Below are 20,745 nucleotides of genomic sequence, written 5' to 3' on the forward strand. Positions count from 1 at the left end.
CAGGTGTTACAGTCACTTTGGCACAAATTTAGTTTTCTCCCTGTTGTGTGGTCTCCTAACTTCATTTATGGAAAGTGAATGGCAAGAGAAAGAATTCCTCTCCTTCCCTCCTGTGTTTAAAGTGTACTATATTAACAAAGACAAGTCATCTGTTGTAGCAACTTTCAGCTTTCATTCGTACATGTGGTCAGGTGCAGGAATGCAGATTTTTATACCTAAGCCTTAGAACTACAAAGTGCATCAGGACCTTTGGAACAAATTCATTTTAAGGAAATCTTTCATGGCCTAAATAGCAATTGAGTGCAAGGATTCATGCATTCTAGATTCTCCTCTGCTGCCACAACACAAACTTATTAATGTTATACCAAATCATCAGCCGCTTGTGGAAAAAAGTATTGCCGGGTGGTTTTTTTCTTAATATTTTGCTATTTCAAGGTTTTAATATCAGCTTACTTGTGCAGTAATATCCCAGCCATCTTCCAAACAAACCATAACAGAAGAACCATTTTCCAGGAGCTCAGAGATGATCACACCCAATTGCATTATCCTATGAAGCTATAAAGTGTTACAAGTAAGTAATGTAAGATGAATTTCTAGATATTATAAAAAACCAAATATTTTCATATTTAATATTTATACGTATTCTGAAATATACATATAGCACAGAGAAATGCATTTATGCAAAGGATTAGAAAGCTATAAAATGTAATAGGCTTAGGATTTTCATTTGAACTACAACAAAACTAAGCAAAGATTTGAAGATAGGAACTTAAACTATTAAAACCAATGAGTACTGTAATAAAATAGCTGTCATAAAAAGGAGACAGATTTATTGTAGAAAAATTCAATCCTGGCTTGACCCTAAAATAATTTCCTGTGAAATGTTAAGATTCCATTAAGTCACTGAGTACTTTGATCGGAGAACCCATGTAAGATGTTTACAAGACAGTATTTCTAATGCTTAGTCTCATGGAAGTTGGAAATTAATTAATTGAATAATAATAATAAAAAAAAACCCAAACCACAAACCTAAAAACAAACACAGAAAAGTCCTGCTTCTATAGTCTGGAAATAGTTTAGATAGATTAAACAGTGTTTCCTATACTTTGCTTTTGGACAGACTGGCTAAAAGACATGGAAAGAGAACACATTAATTACTTGCATTCTAATATTCATTATGCAATAAGACTAAAATTCTTTGAGCAGGTGGGTTATTTAGTTTCTGTAGGAAGGGCTATTGACTTGAATGAGATTGATTCAAACATGGTAGGTATAAGCAGGTTAAAAAAATTCAGGTGAATTTGAGCAATTTTACCTTACTATGAGACTTCACATTATTATTACTAAAAGGAAAATCTATATGATGTTTCTACAATTTTTGTCATACTATGACAGCATTCTTGGTAAACAACATAATAGCCTACATGTAAGCAATTCAGTTTTTACAGTAGAATGAAACTGCTCTTTGCAGAGCACTGAATACAATGCAACCAGTAGCAGCTGTAGTAAAGACGAAAGTCTGAAAAAACAAAGAAAGCAGTATAGGAAAACAAATGAACAAAAGATGGCAAGACACATCTTAGATCATTTATGCAAGGCAAAAAGTAAGTTCAGAAAGCACAGAAGGCACAAGAAACTGACTCAGGGAGAATAAAATTAATTTGGAAAAAATGAGAGGAAAAAAGATCAACCAAACAACAACTAAACCCTAGAAAATTCATCCTTGTTTAGGGCAATCTGATTTCCCTTTTAAAAAACTCCCAATCCTATGAATATTACCATGGAAATTGTGATAGAAAACACTTAACTCCTCTGAATGTTCACATAGCCATTACTTAAGATTATAAAAGAAACTAATTTTCCTGCATTTTTTAAAAGGAAAAGATTGAAAAGAGCACCAGTTTTAAAACTAATCAGTTTGTTTATTGTTCTATACTTTCTTAGGCAGTAGAATAGAAGAAAGGCTGTTTTTTTGCCATCCTTAATGAAGAAACTGATATGCAATCTAGTTCTATAGACTCAATAGAAAAAAAATGCAAAATACTATTGTTATCATTTGTATTCAGAAAATAGGGCAGCATTTCAAATTTTTTCTTAGGTATTCACATCCTTATAAAGAAATATTTAGCCTACAGAGTGTTAAAATCAATACTGTGTAACATGTATTAGCCAGGAGAGGAAAGCTTAATACAATAAAAACACATTTCCAAGATGACAGATTCTTTCACAGGAATAGTAGAAAATGTGTCAACTAAGTAATAAATTAACTTTATCACATAGACCACATACATGATTTAAACCACAGAAATGTGGTTTAAATGTCACATAGCTAGTGTGTGACATTATGATCTAGTCCTGAGCAGAGGGATACACTATTACTTTTCCTCTCAAATATGCCAAAAGAGAGTAACTCCAATGTTATAATCTCCCCTTGATCTCTGTGCTGCTACAGGGACATGTTTATTTCATCGAAGTGACATTCAACTCATTATCTACACTTATCAACTTGCTCAACTACTCTGTCATTGAAGGGAGGGATGAGGGAGTCAAGTCTTCATGCTCTTCCTACTTCTCCCGTTCCTGAAGAAAGCCAGACATAGCAGTGACCAGGTCCTATCTCTAAGGAGTGATCTCACCTCAGGGGAAGAAGTTAAGCCACTTCTTGCACATTTCAACCAGGAGTACATTTTCTGATGCGTAATTATCAGTAATGACTCTGTTACTCACATGTATTTCCTCCTTAAGAAATCGGTATGAGTCTATTCTGTTTTCTATGATTAATTGCATTTGAGAAGAATATATTCAGCAGAGGATTCCAAATATAACAAGCTACTGTTAAAAAACATTCACTATAATTAAAATGGTTTTGGATTTACAAAGAGCTGACTTTCCCACATCCTTCTTAATTTCAATCTTGCAAAGCTACTTCCAGTCTTGCCTTCATTCGGTTAATCTTTATGTAAGGGAGTATGGGATAGGCAAGTAAAGGAACAGATTCAGAGAGAACAGATTAACATACACACAATCCCCTCTCCCCTGCAAAGACTTCCCCATATCCCACAATAGATAAGAGATGATAGCTTATTTGTTAAATACTTGTGCATATGGATATTCAGGGTGGGAACACATACGAAGAGTAGAATATCAGTTTTAAAATCAAAAGGCTCATTTATTGTTCCATACTTTTAATGACTTTTAAAATATATAAAATAAGAAAAATCAGTTAAAATCAAGACTATAAATTTATATAAGCAGAATAAAGTAATCTCTACTTGTGTACGTGTTCCATGTTATAAACAATAAATTATGTTACATAAATGCCTCCCACATTTGTAAATGTTATGATTGTATTAAAATAATAATGCTTCTGTAATGACAGAATTGATAGTATGCAAAATAATTACAATGAACAAAGAAGAACAGCTGGTTAGAACACAATAGTTCTTCGTCAGAAGAGCCTGAAATGTATTTTTTGTAGCAGTGCATAGATTATTAGCAGTACCTGTCAAATAAATTACCTGTGGGAACCACTCTGAATCCCCAAGTGCTTTAAGGAATGTTGCCTCAGAATCTGTAGGAATAGTGCTGGGAACACAAGCTCTCATCAGCTTTTTAAAGCTTGCCTTTGTCTGTCGGATGTCACTGAATTCAACAGGAACAAATTCACAATTCAAAGCAAAATCGAGTTTGAATCCCTGTGTGAAAAGGACAACAGCAGATGTAATTTAAAAGAGAAGCATATTTTTCACTGACAGTCTCATCAAATATCAATGACTTGCCTGCTTTATTGCTAAATATTTCAATTCCTAATAATAATAGCTCAACTACCAAAACTTGTTATTTTAGAATGCTAAGTTGTAATAATGTATTATAAAAGCAATTAAGAAAAGCAGCGCAATTTCTGTTTGTATCAATGTATGTGACATGGTATTTAGCAGGATAAAGCACGTCCTTACAGGAATCCACATCAGTAATGCATGCTCTGCTAAGCCCTTTACAAAGCCAGCAAATTCAAAATTAGCAGGATGCTAACAAAAGCTAGGAAAATACTTCACAATCAAAAATCAACGAGATTTCTTTATACAAAAACAAGTTGAATTTATCTTAGAGACTAGATACAAATCAATGAAAGAAGGTTTGAAACAATCAACTAATCACTATGTAATTTTATTCTTACATTTGCTAACACTTTTCCTTAGAAACGCCCAGAGATGACTCATCTTCTGCAAAATGGTATTATTAAACAAAATAAACCAAAAACCCATAGCTCTAAAGCAGCAAGGAAATAATCCAGCATAATCTAAGGATCCTTGAAGTATTGTTTTTTAAACAATTTCCAAATTATATACATCCTACTGGACTTCATACTATTTCACGTTGATTTATCCAATGCTTGTTTGTAGATCCAATAGTCAGCTCTTTTCATACTCTGGATAATAATACACACCTGTATAGTAATATATTAAGAATGCTTTAATCTATACCAAGCACTAATGTATTATCCCCATCTAGTTTGTGACTGCTGATACATTAAAAACTTCCATTTTTTGCCCAAGTGGTCTAAAGGGCCAATTCAAAGCAGCATTTAAAGATGTTTCTACTACATATCTCTAGATGCAGTATTGAACTATTCACTTATCATTCATTAAAAAATCAAAACAAATAGAAATGTGAATAATTGTTACTAGTGGATTATAGCAATTTAATTTGATATAATAGTTTCTCTTGCATTCCTCTTCCTGTATTCCTTTTCATCAAAGTGTCTCCTTTGCCAGAGCCATCTGGAGGTTACGTTTATAAAAGAAGACTTAACAGGATGAAAAATTTAGATGAATAGACCTATTTGAGAACTTTGGGAAGAAAAGCAAATGAAAATGCCAACTCAATAAAACTGAAAACTTTTGCAGGAAAATAAACAGTTTTCTTACTGTTCAAAACAACAGTTTATTCTCATAATGATAAATTATGTTTACTTTCAAGATTTCTGTTTAGTCTTTTATGTTATATTCTCATACTTTATTATACTAAATCAGAACACTGATTATAGACTTAACAGGATATTTCTGTAAATTATTGTTATGCTAATTGTAATAGAATGTAAAATTAAATCTAGCTAATTAACAATAACTACTTTGTGTGCCAATGGAATGCACTTGACTGAAAGTGACAAATAGGGCTCTACTCACAGAACTGTTCTTTAAGATAATTTGGTATATTTTTATTTATTCTAACTTTGTTATATTATATAACCACAGAGCTTGATTTTAATCTCCTCAGCCCCCACTGAGCATTAATTGTTATTCTGTATTTAGGTATAATCCTCATAAGAGTTCACACCTTTAGGAGTTATCCATCTGCCTTATCTAGAATATTATTTACTGTTTGGTAAAAACATTAGAGTTATTAAACTCAAGCCAAATTAAAACTATGTTAACATAAAAAATAGTTGCCATTACCCGGAACTGAGATTTTTCTCCAAATATATAGAAGGCTGCTTGGCGTCTCAAAAGCTGACTTTGCAGAAAAGTGCTGCTGCTGTAGGAACTGGTGTTATCTTTCCCTGCAAGTCTTGCACCAACATCAATGAATGGAGTCTGAGTGTTGATAAATCGATTGCTTGAACGAAGACTTGCCCATACACCTTCATAAAGAGGAAAAATACTGAAAAACCCCTTTGTTGGAGGCAATGGAGATCATAATTATTATCGTATATGCTAAAATATAATTTGGAAAGTAGAGTGCTTAAACATGTAATTTGCATCCCTCATAGGACATAATTAACAGCAAGTACTGGAAAGAAATATTTCAATAACAAAAATTGTTAAAAGCATCCTACGACATTGTCATTTAACCTAAGATACTAATCAAACTCTGCACAGTAGAGAAAATCTTTCTCTATTGCAGAGAAAATGGTAGCTATGATACTAGTAATACAATGACAAAATGAATCGCAACTTGCAAGTAATTAATGTCCATTTATGTGTATGGAAATTAAATTACTAGTGTTGTTCTTTTCAGAAGTAGGAACAAAAATTTGATGTATTTCCTTGTCAAAGGCATATTATCTTAGCAGTCTAACTAGTAAGAATATTACATAATTTATTCAAAAGCAGAAATAGTATAACTTAAAATTCTCTGTTACCTAGAATTCTTATGTTCCTTCACAATATAATAGTATCAATAATATTGTATAGTAATGAAAATGTATATAAGGATGATAAATTCAAATATTACATTTCAGGATAAAGTATTCCATGTTTACTCTTGAAATGCCATGATTAAAATGCAGAATGCCATGAATTTTAGTTTAATTGTCCATGTCTAATGGACAAGTAGAAATTAAAATGAATTTAAGGAAGTTCTTTTTTTAATCATGTGTTTCACAACTATAGTCTAGCAGATGTGACTAGAGTCACACACTAGTTGTGTGAGTAGAGAAAGATGCCTAGAAGATCAGAGTCTTCCAGTTTTAACCGAACAGTAAGATCGCCATTATTCGGGCAGCAGGGTATGGTACAGAAATCCCAAAGCTAGCAACAACATGAACTTGAAACAGTGCAGTGTGACATGGAACCACGGACTAGCATCTGAAAGCAGCACAGCAATATCTGAACAGCATTGTACCAACCTAATAACCTCTGCCTCTCAACAGTATTTTTAGTTTGCATATTGTGCCTTGCTGATGCAGCTATATTGTCATTTCCAGAGGAGGAAATTCCTACAGCACACAGACATGCTCTAATCTCATCATGCTTAAGTAAGTTTCATGATTTCAACATAAGATAAAGCAGTGATAAACGAGATTGCCAAGGCCTGTTTAGCACCAGCGGAAGAAAAGACAAGTAGTAAACATTTTTCTGTTTCTTGTGCCTTACTTAATAACAATGATTTTGTGAGAGTGTTTTTGTGTGTCCAGTGTGAGGTATGTGAAATGTACTTGATTTTCAGAATACAAATAGCTCTACTTGAAAATCAAATCCTTTAAAATATACTAAATTTGGCGTTCAAATGTCAGTGTGAAATTCTTTAACCTAATATGCAGTAAATCAGATTATCAGAAAGGACTCTTGTCCATAAATCTGTGAAACAAGATATCAAAGAGTCATCAGAAATACCTCATACTACTAGAAATTTAGAAAAATAGTACAAAAAAATTCCTCCAGCCCCTTCAGTAAAATCCAATAATATGCACAGTTAACGTTTCTTGCATAGAAGAAAAAAGCTGCAGATAACAGTAAAATTCCACTGAGATAGCTCAACCAGCAAAATAATTTTATTCTCTTTTTTAGAAGCAGGATTATGTTTCTATTACAGAACAATTCTGTACAGTCATCCTCAGCAGGGACTTGTCTGTAGAGTTTAGTTTGTCTGCCTGTCTGGCTGCTAGTCTTAGATGTGAGCAAACAAATAGGAGTAACTGAGAATGGCTGGCTAGAAACTTATGAATTGGTAGCAGTTCTAAAAACTTTCCATTTCAAAGATAGCCAGTTTTATAAAATACTTCACATAATAAAGTAGTATGTTTAGTATAAACCTTTGTTCCACATCTGAACTACTACAGATGAAATAATAGCCTTTAGCACACAGAAATCACAGCAAACATTTAATAAGAGAAATACTTTCTTGTTCATTTGATATGAAAAAATGCTAGCTCCAACACAGACAACTGTCCCCAAAGATGAAACATACAAAAATACAGTCACGCTTTCTAACGTTTTACAAATGCCACCATTAGTGTCTGTAGAACATCAAAACCCACAAAACTGGTTATAAATACATGCAGATGAACATGTTTACCAGTGATGGATAACAGTGATTAAAAGACAAAATTACATTTCTATTCTAATTGTGATAAGTATTATTTGCCTTTAGTTAGTAATATTTAGCTTTCACTTTTTGGCACGTATCTTATTATTATGACTCTCTAATTTGGCAGAAATATTTTTTCCCTGTTCACTAACATTAAAAATAATTTTTGGAAAGAAAGTTCACTGACTAGGTAACAGTATTTCTTAGCTATTTCACTAAAGCAGTAGGAGTTCTAAATGCTCTTTTGCAGAATTAACTCTCTGCTGTTTAAAATTTTCACACAGAAAAGTTTCTACATACCAATCCACATTACATCGCAACATTCTTAAAGAATAACATGGTGAAGTGTGTGGCTAATCACTGTCACTACATCATACATTCAATGGCAAAAAAAAAACAAAACCCAAAAACCAAAACCACAACACTGAACTAAAACCTCAAAATTTTGTTAATGCAGAATCAAGGTTTTCTGTCAGTATCACTTCAACATGTATTAAGATATTGTAGTAGTTATGGAGATGATAGAAAAGAATGTGCTTTCAGGACACAAAATACAGTACCTTGATGGACTCTTCCCTTAGTTGCTGATTTGGAATTTGAATGAGTGAAACATTTATCTCTGTACCCAAGCACTGGTAGATAACATTAAGACAGAAGGAGGAAGAATGGAATGCACATTGTAGCGAGACATATTGCAGGAGAAAAGAAAAGGGTTAATTATTAATTTCCAAAGATCTAGTATATATTGAATTTCTTTATAGTACATGATTTATCAAATAGCACAAATCTTAGTCATCACAAGACAAAACATCAATCAAGCCAGAAAACCAATATAAAATGGGAAGTACCCATTTATCAAAAAAGAGTAATTTTCATTGTTATTGCAATAATTTCAAACATGTAGCACAGCCATCATGTGTTTTTCCATAATACCAAAGAAAATGTAATGATTAAATATTTCTGCTGAACACTTTATTGAAAGCTTCTATCCAGCTGAAAATTAGCTTAACTAAAAATCCCAAACCTTAGTGCTTTTTTTAAAAACTGTATTAGTCCATTTTAGGTACATAATTTGATGGATCTCAAAATCAAATCAGAGTGCAAGATGCTAGTTCTATACACTTACAAACATTTTTAAAGGACTGTGCAAAAGTATATAGAAAATATGTAACTTCTGTCACACACAGAGATTTCCTTCCCCCTTGCAAAAATTCTCATTTTCAATGGAAGTTTATATGCTTCTCAGAGGGTGTATTTTTGGCTGAAAAGCCACATGAACACAAGCAATTTCTTTTAATACAAATATTCTGTTAAAACATACTCAAAGTATTAATGTCTCCTGGTTTTAAAATAAATGTTTGAGCTGTGTTTATTAATTATAATTTATGTATTTATTAATTATAAATAACCTACTATTTTCCAATAGCAGCAAATAATACTGAGAAAAGATTCTATTCTACTAAATTACACAACAATGCCAGGTAAGAAATGCTGTTCTGTAGAACCACACTGTAAATATAAGTAAATACTTTATAAGTATGAAGTAATAGAAGAAAAGGTATGTATTTTGAGGGAACTTACAATTCTTATGAAAGATATCAAGCAAAGTAGTGCCAAAAAAAAAAAAGTCCAAGAATGAAAATATATTATGAAATGTAAGTATTTGGCCAAATATTTCGGATCAGAAACAACTTAGGCTTTAGGCAATTACATTGTTACAATGTTCCAGATAAAGTAAAAAACTGTACCTGACATGGACACAAATGCTCAGGACAACGGAGGAGCATTTAGAACAACGATGATTTTTAAAAATGAGAAATACGATTCAAACACTGGCACAGATCTCTTAACCTAAATTTTAAAAGGATGTGTAGTAAAAATACATTGTGTGGCATAAAAGATAGAAAATGTTACTTTCAATTGGTGTATCATAGCTGTACTTGGCTTTTGAGTCCTGGTATGTGTGAGAATAAAAACAAGGGAAGACAGAGGGATCCAGAATCAAAACTACAAAAATACTGCTATTGTATTTTGTACAGTGTAGTGCATAATCCATAGCTTCTTGCTATAATAAAGTAACTAGCTAACCTCATTCTCTTATTTTTCCTTTTTCTTTTTTTTTTTTTTGCTTTTTGAGTTATTCCTAGGAATACAAAGGAGAGAGAAATCACCATTTTTAGACTGCCTGCATAAAATAAGTCTGTTTTTTCAGCTGACCAAAACCCTGTATTTTTGGTCCTGCATACAGTCTTGCGACACTGCTTTATATGTGAAATACAAATAGCTGTGAAAAAGTAGTAAAAATGTTTGCAATAATAAATCACATGCATCATTTTATTTGACACCACCAATTTTAGAGATTCTATATACTTTGTGTATTTTAAGAGTTTCTTCTAAAAAAAATCTGTTAGCTAATCTAAGAAACCTAGTGTTTGCTCCTCGACAGGGAGATATTCCCTTTGCTTCTTCTATCACCCTGTCAACTTCTCACCTTCACTAGGGCTCCCATTGTACTTGTCAAACATTCCTATGTTTCAGCAAAGTCCTCATGTATCCTGCTGAACTGTGAATAGATTGCAGATACTGGGCCATAATTACACCTTTCAGATACATAGAGCAGGTGTGGCATCAATCCAGCAGGACAAGCAAGACATAAGATAACTTCTCTGCCCTCTTCCTGATTACTGCTGAAATTCAGCCAAGAGACTTCAACGTCCAACAAACAACACCTCTGACCTAATACTGCCTTCAGACTCCTTTTTTCTTCACTGAGTAGCAACAAACTCATCTTATCACACTTACTACAAATTCTAACCCCCAAAACCAGCAACAGTTATTTCAGACATCCTTTTATCTTCAAAAGACAACTTCCATACACTCAACCAGCAAGCCTTCCCTTACTTATCTGGCACACCTTCTCTGCCCCTCCGCACCACTTCACTGCTGGCACTTTTCGTCCCAACACAAGAGGATGGAATACAACCAAAGGTCTGATGTCAGCTACCCAGCACTTTCGCTATTTCAGTACAAAGTCAAGCTGGGCACAGCCACCAATGTACCTAACAATTCCAGACACTGTTAACTCCTGTTCTCTTATGTCCCTAGTTATTTTACCTATCCAGTTAAAATCACTATGTTTTTCCATCTCCATGTACTACAATAACAAGATAGAGAGCAGAGAGCATAAACAGAGCTTTCAGATATTAAATATGCATATATTATGATTAATGAAAATGCACAGAATTTTCCATTCTATGGTGATCGCCATTTAACTGGCCTTCCTCTCTTCCCTTCTGCTACAATTCTCACATAACTTACCTATACAGCTCTGAGTATTTTCCTTTCTTCCTTCCTTTCTCCCTCTCTCTTGCCTTCTTCCTTCTTTAATTTCTCTAATCCTGTCCACCTCTTTTGAAAGGTTTTCCTCTACAAAATTGTTTTATTCTTCCCCATATGAAGCTACAGTTTTTCTATCACACAATAATTTCAGTTGGAATGGACCTCAGCAGGTCAAAGTAGGTCTAACTGATTTTAGATAAGGTATCTTATGGCCTTTCTCACTCCCACCTCTAAATCTGAACTGTGTTTGCTGTAAAATAGTTAATGCACTGCTCACAAAGCTGAAAGGAGTAAAAAAGGAAGGAAAGCAACTTTTAGATGCTTAGAAATAATTGTAAGAGGCTTTCAGGGCTAAAAGGTAATAAACGCAATACAAAATGCTCCCTTTTGGAAAATAGATTAATCCCTATCCTAACAAGCACATATTTAAGGAATTTGAGGGACTAATTTAAGCACATATTACACATTAAAAAAATCAATATTTTCACCAAACTAGGACAGTAAAAGTAGTTATAATCCACTACACTGAATGAAAGCTTCTTTTAGAAATGACACTAATTATCCCTTGTACCTAAGAATAACTATTTCCAAAGAACGCACTCTTTCTCCCTACTTATTGCAGCCTGGCCACATAACTCCCTTCTGTAACCTAGAGTAAAATTATTCAGATAGAGTATTTTTAACTTTATGAAGCACCAGCTAATCTTCAGCCAAATGCTGGAATGATCTGTAATTGGAGATTCCAAAGAGCATTCAATCCTAGTACAAAACATGCATTTTTCAGACCAGACATTTTAGACAAAAATATGGATAAATCACAAAGTATTTAGAGACATAATTCCTAACTAAGTGCTTAATTTTCCACCAATTTCCAGCATGAAACAAGCTTTATTTCAATAAAAAACGTAAACAGAAATTCGATAATTAATGTAAACAATGTAATTATTTATATTTCACTATATATAGTGAAATATATTTATAATTTATTATTTCAAATAATAGACTTTGAGCTAGTCTTACTAATCTCCTTGAGCAAAGCTATTGGACAGATTTACATCCAAATGTCCTGGCACTACCTGCTTAAACACAGTAGACATTCTTGAAGCCCTCCTTTCAGTGCCTAAAGTCAGCCAAAAAAGAACAGAAGATTAAAAAACTACAGTGCTACTCATAACTAATAAAAATGCTCCTTTTCAAACAATACAGCTAATTCTTGCCAATTTTATACTTCAGATTTATTTTTTAAGACACATGTATACATTGACAACAGTATAGAGATGTTAGATACAGCTAAGCAATCAACATATTTTACAATAAACAAAGCAAATCATGTACACTTTGGGAACAGCGCTATTTTACAAGAAAATCCACTGTTTGCCTATATTAGAACAACTACCACCGGCTGAATAAGACAAGACACACACAATTTCAAGCCATGTACTGCTCTAAGACATTGGGGTTACCTTCACATAAACCTTACCAGGTTTCATCACAAAATAACTGAAATAAAACATGGATTCGTTTCTTCTTAGTTCCACATATGCATAACTCAAATAATGTTATAAATAAAGTTTTCACTGCAAGTAAAGCTCTACTTGGAACTGACATGAAAAGCCCGTTATGAGTATGTAATACACATGAAAATGCCTTCCATTGCTGCTGTAGCTAAATAGTGCATCTTTTCATATAGAATCTGAGCTTGCAATCTCGTATTTTCTCGTTATGAAATAGAGTAGTACTTCGCATTCTCTTTCATTTGCCAGTCTCTTAGTTTTCAACATGCTTAATTTGTTATAAAAGACTTTAAAGTGGATCTTTGCTTTTGATTCTGTTATATAATGTAATTGTTGCATTTGATATAAAAAAACCCCAACAAAAAAACCCTGGAAAGTTTTGTCATCTTGATATTCTGGAGAACTTTATCTTATTTGTTCTGGAATTGTAATAAATTACTAATGCCTCAAGACTGGCCCATCATACTCAAGTGCATTTCATTGAAAACTATGACCCACAGGTGGATAATTGTTTACTGTCAGATTAAGGATACTGAAAAATATTTTGGGAAAGATTATAAACATCTTTACATACGGAAAACATATTCACTGAAACTAAGAGTGAATAAGCTACCTGGAGTGCAAATAAAGAAACAACAGAATTCATATGGGACAAACTGAACTAACACCAAACCAGAGAAAACTCACTTTTCAACTTAACCATAGAAAAGAGCTATATAAACCAATTTTACCTGGAGATAGAGCAATTGTTGGTCTAACAGTGAGAGTATTACTGCCGTTCATTTTGCAGTGGACAGATATCACATTCAGTAAGGCTTGTAGGTATTTTTCCTGTTCTATACTGCTTGAAGATTCTAAAGAAGCAGGAGCTAGAGACACAAAAAGAACGGAATACATTAAAATACAAGTAATTTATAAATATATAGAATAGCAAAATAAAAAGCTTACGTGTAAAGCAGAGCACTGAAAATGTCATGGTTTGTCTATAAAATGTTCAAGTGTCTTTAATGACAAAGAATGCTCAGATGTTCATCACCTGGCTGCAGAGCAGCACTCAGTGATGTTCTCTTGCATTCCACTCCACAAAGCTAAACAACTGAAAGAGTCTGTTACCCCATGGTTACTACTTAAAACGTTCATCATTAGCCAGTGATCAATACAAACAGAATGGAGATGATGTAGTTTTTCCTTCACTCTCAGAAGTAAAATTCCTAAGTTTGTGCTACTTGTCAGCAAATTTCAGCTTTTTAAAAATACATGTAGAGAACAGATAGAACTTTCTTTAACAAAAGTAAGTTAAAACCAAACTCAATCACTTTTTCCTCATTCAGGTAAAGGAAGGTTACTTACCTATAAGTGGAGGTGACTTGACATATATTGCCCATATACATATATATATATCCAAGTATATCAAAAGACACCAGTGTTCACACACTCTGCTGCATTTAGAGACATCAATGGACACAATCTACATGTCCTTCAGTTACCCTACCCTCAGAATCTGACTTTTTTTAATGGAATAAAGAAGAGAGGAAAGAGGATGGACAGTGCATGCACACCTGGATAACTTAAGAAAGTTCCCCAGTAACAGTCCACCTGCTCCATCAGGAAACCTCAGTAAGTGTCTTGCCCCACACTTAGGTAACTTGTTGGAGGAGGGGCTGCAAAGTTGTGAGAGCCACAATTCCTTCTCTAAAAAACTCTGAATAATCCTTTATGTGCATATAGTTTCAGATGACTACCTACAGACCTCAGAAACAGCATCATTTTCCAATTGTTATTAATGTTGCTTAAGTTCCTGGAGACATCGAGAAGGACCATTTCACAGAGAGAAAAGTAGCTGCAAAAGACTGGATGAAAGCAAAGCCAGAGAGGAAACAGACACAGTTTAAAAACAGAGGATGGAGAAAAAAGCAAGATGATAAGCTATGATGCTCTGAGAAAGTACTGAAGTTAAACAGACAGTCCATTTAAGACAATCTCAAGACTTAAAAAAGTTAAGAAACCAATAACAAAAAACAAATTCAAGGAAAATACCACCCTAAATAAGAAAAATAAAAATAAAAAAATCTTAACCCATTTGTGTCCAGATGCAAGGACTTTAAGGAAGAGAAGGAGATGAAGGTCAGGTCCTGGGCCATACTATGATGACGAAAAAGTGTCCAGTCTCAATAAGTCAGATTTTTTTCAAATGCCAAACAAATTTTTTTGAATTCTAGTTTATTGCAGCCACCTCTGGATTCACTATAGGACAAAAATGTCATAGCTGCTTAAATCAGGATTTGGAATAAGATATAAAGAGACAGAGTAAAAGAATTTGATTGAACACATTTTGACAAACCACAATGATAACTTATAAATAGTTTTTTTCTAGTGATGATCCAATCAGATTGTATGCTGGAGACTAATTGATAGTAACATAATTAGCTGGAAGTGGCAAAAGAAATGTCAACACAGCCCTGTTAAAATTAGCATCCAAACAGCCCTGTAAAAATCAGTGTCTGAACTGTAAGTAGAATTAAGGAGTGATTAGAAAATGTGCAGGCAGGAAACATCATGCTGTTTCTGCCTGAGAAAGTGGCGCAATCCTTAAGAAAAACATTCTTTTCTCCTCACCTCTTAAGCAAAGTTTACACATCCTGAAATCCACTTGAAGGATCCCTGGGTCTCCTAGTCCTTGAAACAAGGCCACAAAAAGTCAATTTAGGTCTTAACAATTTAATTAAATGAAAGGAAATGAAATGTCTAAATGAAAGGATAATGTCCTTACCAATTACACTTATAAAGTTTTATTTGTAAAGAGTATTGTGTGTGTTTTAGGAAAGAGACTTGGGAGACAAACAGCTAGACTTATATGAAAGTCTGTTATTGAACTAGGCAGATATCTAAATTAAACATTGAGGGCAATAATGTCCTTGTGAAAGATTATAGATGGAAAATTTGCCTTTCATCCTTACCAGCAATCATCCCATCACACACTGCTTAACAGCAGTATAAAGAAAGGGATGAAAGACTACTGGTGACTCAAAGCATAAACACCTTACCTGCACAAATGAAGAGGAATTTCTAGAAAATGACTGATTCTTAAGTGCTGTATCACACATGACGGCCATCACAATAGCATGAATTTAAACAAAAGATGGGGATGGAGATTCTGGTAGCAATTTTATAAATCCCAGGAAGTAAATGCATTCCTTAGTAATGCAATAAGATTGCCTCAGCTGCTAATATGTGGTCTATATGTCTGGTTGCATGTTGCTCCATCTTTATCGTACAATAAGTCCTAATATAGTCCATAATCCAGTCTGTATCAAGATAACTTGTCTCTTGGATAGTATTACTACATACAAGAAACATAAATGGTCTTCCTACATGGCAGTTGACCAATACTTGGTAATTCAGGTATAGAGTGTCATATTTAGAACTACAGTGCTCTACAAAAAAATTCCCAGAAAGGCCAAAGAGAAATTTAGAAACCAAATTTCAAAGGAACTTTTGAAAAGACTTGTATACTTTCCATCTCATATTAAAACATCTGTTTGTGTTGATTTTGTTTAGTGGGAGCTATGGTGGCAGCTTCTGCAAGAAAGTGCTAGAAGTTTCCCCTTTGTCTGGTGGACTTGGCCCAGCCTAGGGCAGACCTGCCACTGGCCAAGGCCGAGCCAATTGGTGACAGAATGTTCCCTGATAATGCCTCTGTAATAATGTGTTTAAGAAGGGGAAAAATAATTTTTAAAAAAGTGAAGAAGCTGAAGTGCAGGCAGAGAGGGGGAGGCGCGAGCATTCTGGGCCCTGCGGCTCTCACCCTCTGGCCACCCACTGGGTGGCTGTGTGGGCCCAACTCACCCAAGCCCAGCTGCACGACGTGAAGAGAACCTGAAAGGCGTTTGCCTGCTGATTGTGAAGAATTTATTGTGAGAGGGACGGCTGCAGATGCCAAGGTCAGTGAAGAAGGAGGGAGAGGAGTAATGGTGCTGCTGCCTGAGATTCCGCTGCAGCCTGTAGTGCAGCCCATGGTGAGGCAGGCTGTCCCCCTGCAGCCCATGGAGGCCTACGGAGGAGCAGAGATCCACCTGCAGCCCGTGGAGGACCCCATGCCGGGGCAGGCAGATGCCCAAAGGAGGCTGTGGCCAGTGGAGAGGCTAAATTATGACACTGTTAATAATCCTTTGTGGACACACCTTAGAAAAATACAATTCTGTTGCACGTGCAGTTTGGTTCCCTACAGCAATTCAGCACCGTGTATAATTTCTCTAAAAAGTATGTTCTGTGCTTCTTATATAATATGTTGATCTCAACTAAGCTTTGTAAACTTGCTTAATACATAATGTAACAGGAAATCACAAGAACATTAATTAAATTCCAGCAAGTTCTCTTTGTTTCTGTGTATGAATCCAGAATTGCCTAATAAAAATGTACTCCTATGAAATCTCTGCTTCAGAAGGTATGCATCTGTCAACTTGAATTTAACTTAAGATTATCTTTGTCCTGTTAGTTTATATCACAATGCATTTTTCAATATAGACTTTCCTTCATTGAACACAACTACTACTGAGGCAAATACATGCAGCTGTGTATAACTATCTTTAATGATCAGTTTCTTCAAAAGTTTTGTTTCACCAAGCTTCAACTTAATTATGAAAAAAATAAATACCCTATAAATATTTTTCACTTTCCTTTCAGTACGTTCCTGAGGAGAGTCTCCATTTTCTTCACATTTGAAAGAAACAGCAACTCCAGAAGCTAATGTCTGACAGATACAGTTACTGTCAATCAGATTATATATTTTCTAATACACTACTGGAACTATGACAATGCCAATATAAAACACTATATACAAAGAAAAAAAGAAAGCACCTCCAAAAGCATTGAGTTTACACACAGGAAATGTAGTTTAATGGGTCAGGCTTTGAAGATCTTGTTTTGGAAAGCTCTCATATTCTCATGCACATAGAAATGACAGCTACTACAGAAAACATGACAGTGTTTGTCTTTATATAATTTGCAGACTATTCCTGCTGAATATTTTTAATTTATTAAAGATGTCTGGCCAGTATTTCAGCTAAGACAATCAGTATTAAATTAGTTTATAAGACTAATATAATTACCATGCTTAGGATTCAAACCATAAACCTGTGGAACAACTGGTGTAGATCATAGCTTTGGCAGCTGCTGTGTTAACTATTGTTAGTACTTCACTGATTCATTTTATCAATCTATTCAACAAAATTTCATTATACAAAAATCAATTCTTTAATGTGCTCCTCACTGCAACTGAAAAATGCCCCCACAAAACACTGAAGAGACACACTTAATCAATCTATAGCAGTGAATATTCAGCAAATAGTGATTCACAAATTAGTGTTAACAGCCAGTCCAGACACTGTCTGATGTAAAAAAAGTTTTTCTAGTATCTCTGAAATTTTGAGATTTTAAAGGTGAATCTGATATACACAAAACCTTATATAGCTAAACATTATGTCTAATATAAACTGTTCTTTATGAGTAAGAAGTAAAAACTGTGGTTTTCCTAAAGAAACTCTGTGAAGGTAAAATTCAGCACTACATAGAAAATATTTAAATCATGAAATCATCAAACTACTTTTATGTGACTTACAGACATTTGTACTCTATGTTTGTTACAGCTTTTGGAAAATTCTATAGAACAAAATATTTAGTAGAGTCAAACATTTTAATTGCATTTTAGTCATTATTGGGGTGAAACGTAAACATAAACAGGACTGAGGAATTTATTTGCTAGTTTTTTTTTCAGTTCCTAGTATTCCAATTCTACCTCACATTTTCTTTTTCTCAAAAAAAAAAAAAGGCCTAATTCTAGAGTAATTTCTAAACAACTATCAGTTTGATTAAAGAGAATACTGACTTTTTCTTCAGCAATATGCCAAATTCACTCTTGGCATTAAATTAACTCTGAAGAAACCATCCGGATAAGAGATGGAAATCCAGGTAGTTAAAGTAAGTATCCTAAACACTGCCTTTTAATGGTGAAAAGTCAACTAATGTCCTTTCAAAAATTAATATTGTCCTAATGTCATATTCTTCTGAAAAAGTAACTATTCTGACAAATCTCATGCTGGTCGAATCTTGAGCACAGATTTACTTAATGAAAAGACTCCAACTAGAATCTTCCAGGTCTATGCTTTATAAAAGAAAGATAAAAGTTAAACTAGTATTACAATGAAAAACATGAGTAAATCCAATACATAATGGTGTTTCTAATATTTTATACAATCATCTATTAAAAGGGACACAAAACACTCATTAACCAGTTACATAAACCAGTGCAAAGGAAAAATAATTTATTGGAAACAAGGGAAGACTGCATTGCATTTGGCAGATACCAGTTTTTACCGAAGCCTTCTGGTAAATATATAATCTCCGTTCAAATTATTCATTGACATTTTTTGAACCACTTTCATACAATTCAGGATCTGCTTCTTGACACACAGTAATTAAACGGAACTAATATAATATCAGATAACCATTCATATCCTGAGACTTTTGATTCAATTGTATCACTGATTTCCTCTAGAAAAATAAGTTACTTACACAGAAAGCCTAGGTGAATCAATTTACCTGTAGTATTTGTGTTTTGGGATTTGAAGAGGCCAACAACACCTTTTCCATGAAAGCCCCCAGATCTAAGTAGAAGAGTACTGTTTTTAGTGTTTTTCCAACAGACAACTGGTAGGCGATTGTGACGGTAACAGCGAGCAATTCTCTGCAGGCTGCTGTCTTGAATAGACTGAGGTACTACCAGAAGCCCAGGATAACTGTATTGACAAAAAAGTGAAAAAATTTGAACGATTAAAATTACTTTCAAAACTTAAACAATTAAAACAAATTCCTAAAATTACAAGCTGAATATATATCTTAATGAAAATATACCTCAACTTTTAGAATAATTTCCAATTTAGTAACTGTTATTTTTAGTCCAATTCTAGCAAATACATTAATGTGTAAAGAAGACTGCATTTAAAAAAAAACTTTAATGACAAAAAAACTTGTAAAACTATCACTACTGGTCTCTTTCCATTTAAGGTTACATTGGATTTGGTAGTACTTTTCTTCTTAGTATATCTCTTATCTGTTACTATAATGAAGCCATAGTTTTGACCATGACAAAAAATAAAATTTTGAGGCATGCAAATGATGCAGTAGTTTTATTTTGACACTTGCATATTAAATACAAAATATGAAAGGAAAGAATGATAGATTGCCTAAAGTATCACAACTAAAACAAAAGTTTCTGGTTTATGTCAAAATACATTTAATTTTATAATCAGATTCCTTGGAACAGTGTATTTGAAACTGCATTTCTGTGTACTTTTTAAAACACTACAATACATTGAGAGAATAGGAAATCCATACATACAGCACCTTTAAAAATAGAAAACCCAGCAAGATGGCAGTTGTGTTCACGTTAGTGAAAGAAGGATTCAAGCAATATGAAATATTATCTTCTATCTCCTCCAAAAATATTCAGTTTAAGTGCTAATTGCTAAGTTCATATCTTAAGAAGAAACTAAGATGAGGAGAAGGGAAAAGTTACTGCTTATTGAACAACTTTGTTCTGGTACAACATATGCTGTTCCTGTAAATTCAGTTCTTTGACATTTATTGAGCTGCCCTCATGCAAAATTAATGTACATAATATTTACAGTCTACTTCTTAAAACACAGTAAGCAAACTAATAAAGCACTACATAAGTATTTATATCCTGAGATTTGTAATCCACGCAGATAGTAATTATATTTAAAAAAAAAATCCTATAGAATATTAAAAACTGGTGGGTTTAGAGGAGGAAAGAGTTGTCTGCATAATGTTCAAAGCAAAATGAAAATGTAAAGATTGAATGCCTTCATCTGCATGGTACTCAATGATGACTGAACTAAATCAGTTATTAGTCTGTTACTCCAGATAAGTCAGAAGACAAGAAAGGCTCTAGTATTTTTCTTGTGTGCTCTTCTTCCATGAAGAACTGGCGATTTCATTACCCATAATGAAAGCAATGACTAGCCAAAATTGGCTTTAGAGAATGAAATGCTCTTCTGATATGATT

At 33.8% G+C, this 20,745-nt stretch overlaps 1 protein-coding gene across 13 annotated transcripts in view; it reads right to left on the bottom strand.

Moving 5' to 3' along the window:
* The window catches only part of SBF2 (SET binding factor 2), a 297,451-nt gene that overhangs the window by 25,894 nt on the left and 250,812 nt on the right, over window positions 1–20,745 (bottom strand). For 10 of the 13 annotated variants that reach the window (XM_086750152.1, XM_086750151.1, XM_086750149.1 and 7 more), the window contains 7 exons: window positions 19,260–19,456; window positions 13,394–13,531; window positions 12,173–12,268; window positions 8,370–8,441; window positions 5,457–5,641; window positions 3,519–3,695; window positions 454–555 (listed from right to left, as the gene is read on the bottom strand). In XM_086750152.1, the coding sequence (XP_086606278.1) occupies window positions 454–555; window positions 3,519–3,695; window positions 5,457–5,641; window positions 8,370–8,441; window positions 12,173–12,268; window positions 13,394–13,531; window positions 19,260–19,456 (967 nt within the window). The remainder of the gene's footprint in view (window positions 1–453; window positions 556–3,518; window positions 3,696–5,456; window positions 5,642–8,369; window positions 8,442–12,172; window positions 12,269–13,393; window positions 13,532–19,259; window positions 19,457–20,745) is intronic. The other 3 variants (XM_086750158.1, XM_086750162.1, XM_086750159.1) reach the window with 3 other exon arrangements.

The sequence above is a fragment of the Chlamydotis macqueenii genome, chromosome 5 (assembly GCF_036417535.1).
Source record: "Chlamydotis macqueenii isolate bChlMac1 chromosome 5, bChlMac1.mat, whole genome shotgun sequence".
Taxonomy (NCBI): domain Eukaryota; kingdom Metazoa; phylum Chordata; class Aves; order Otidiformes; family Otididae; genus Chlamydotis; species Chlamydotis macqueenii.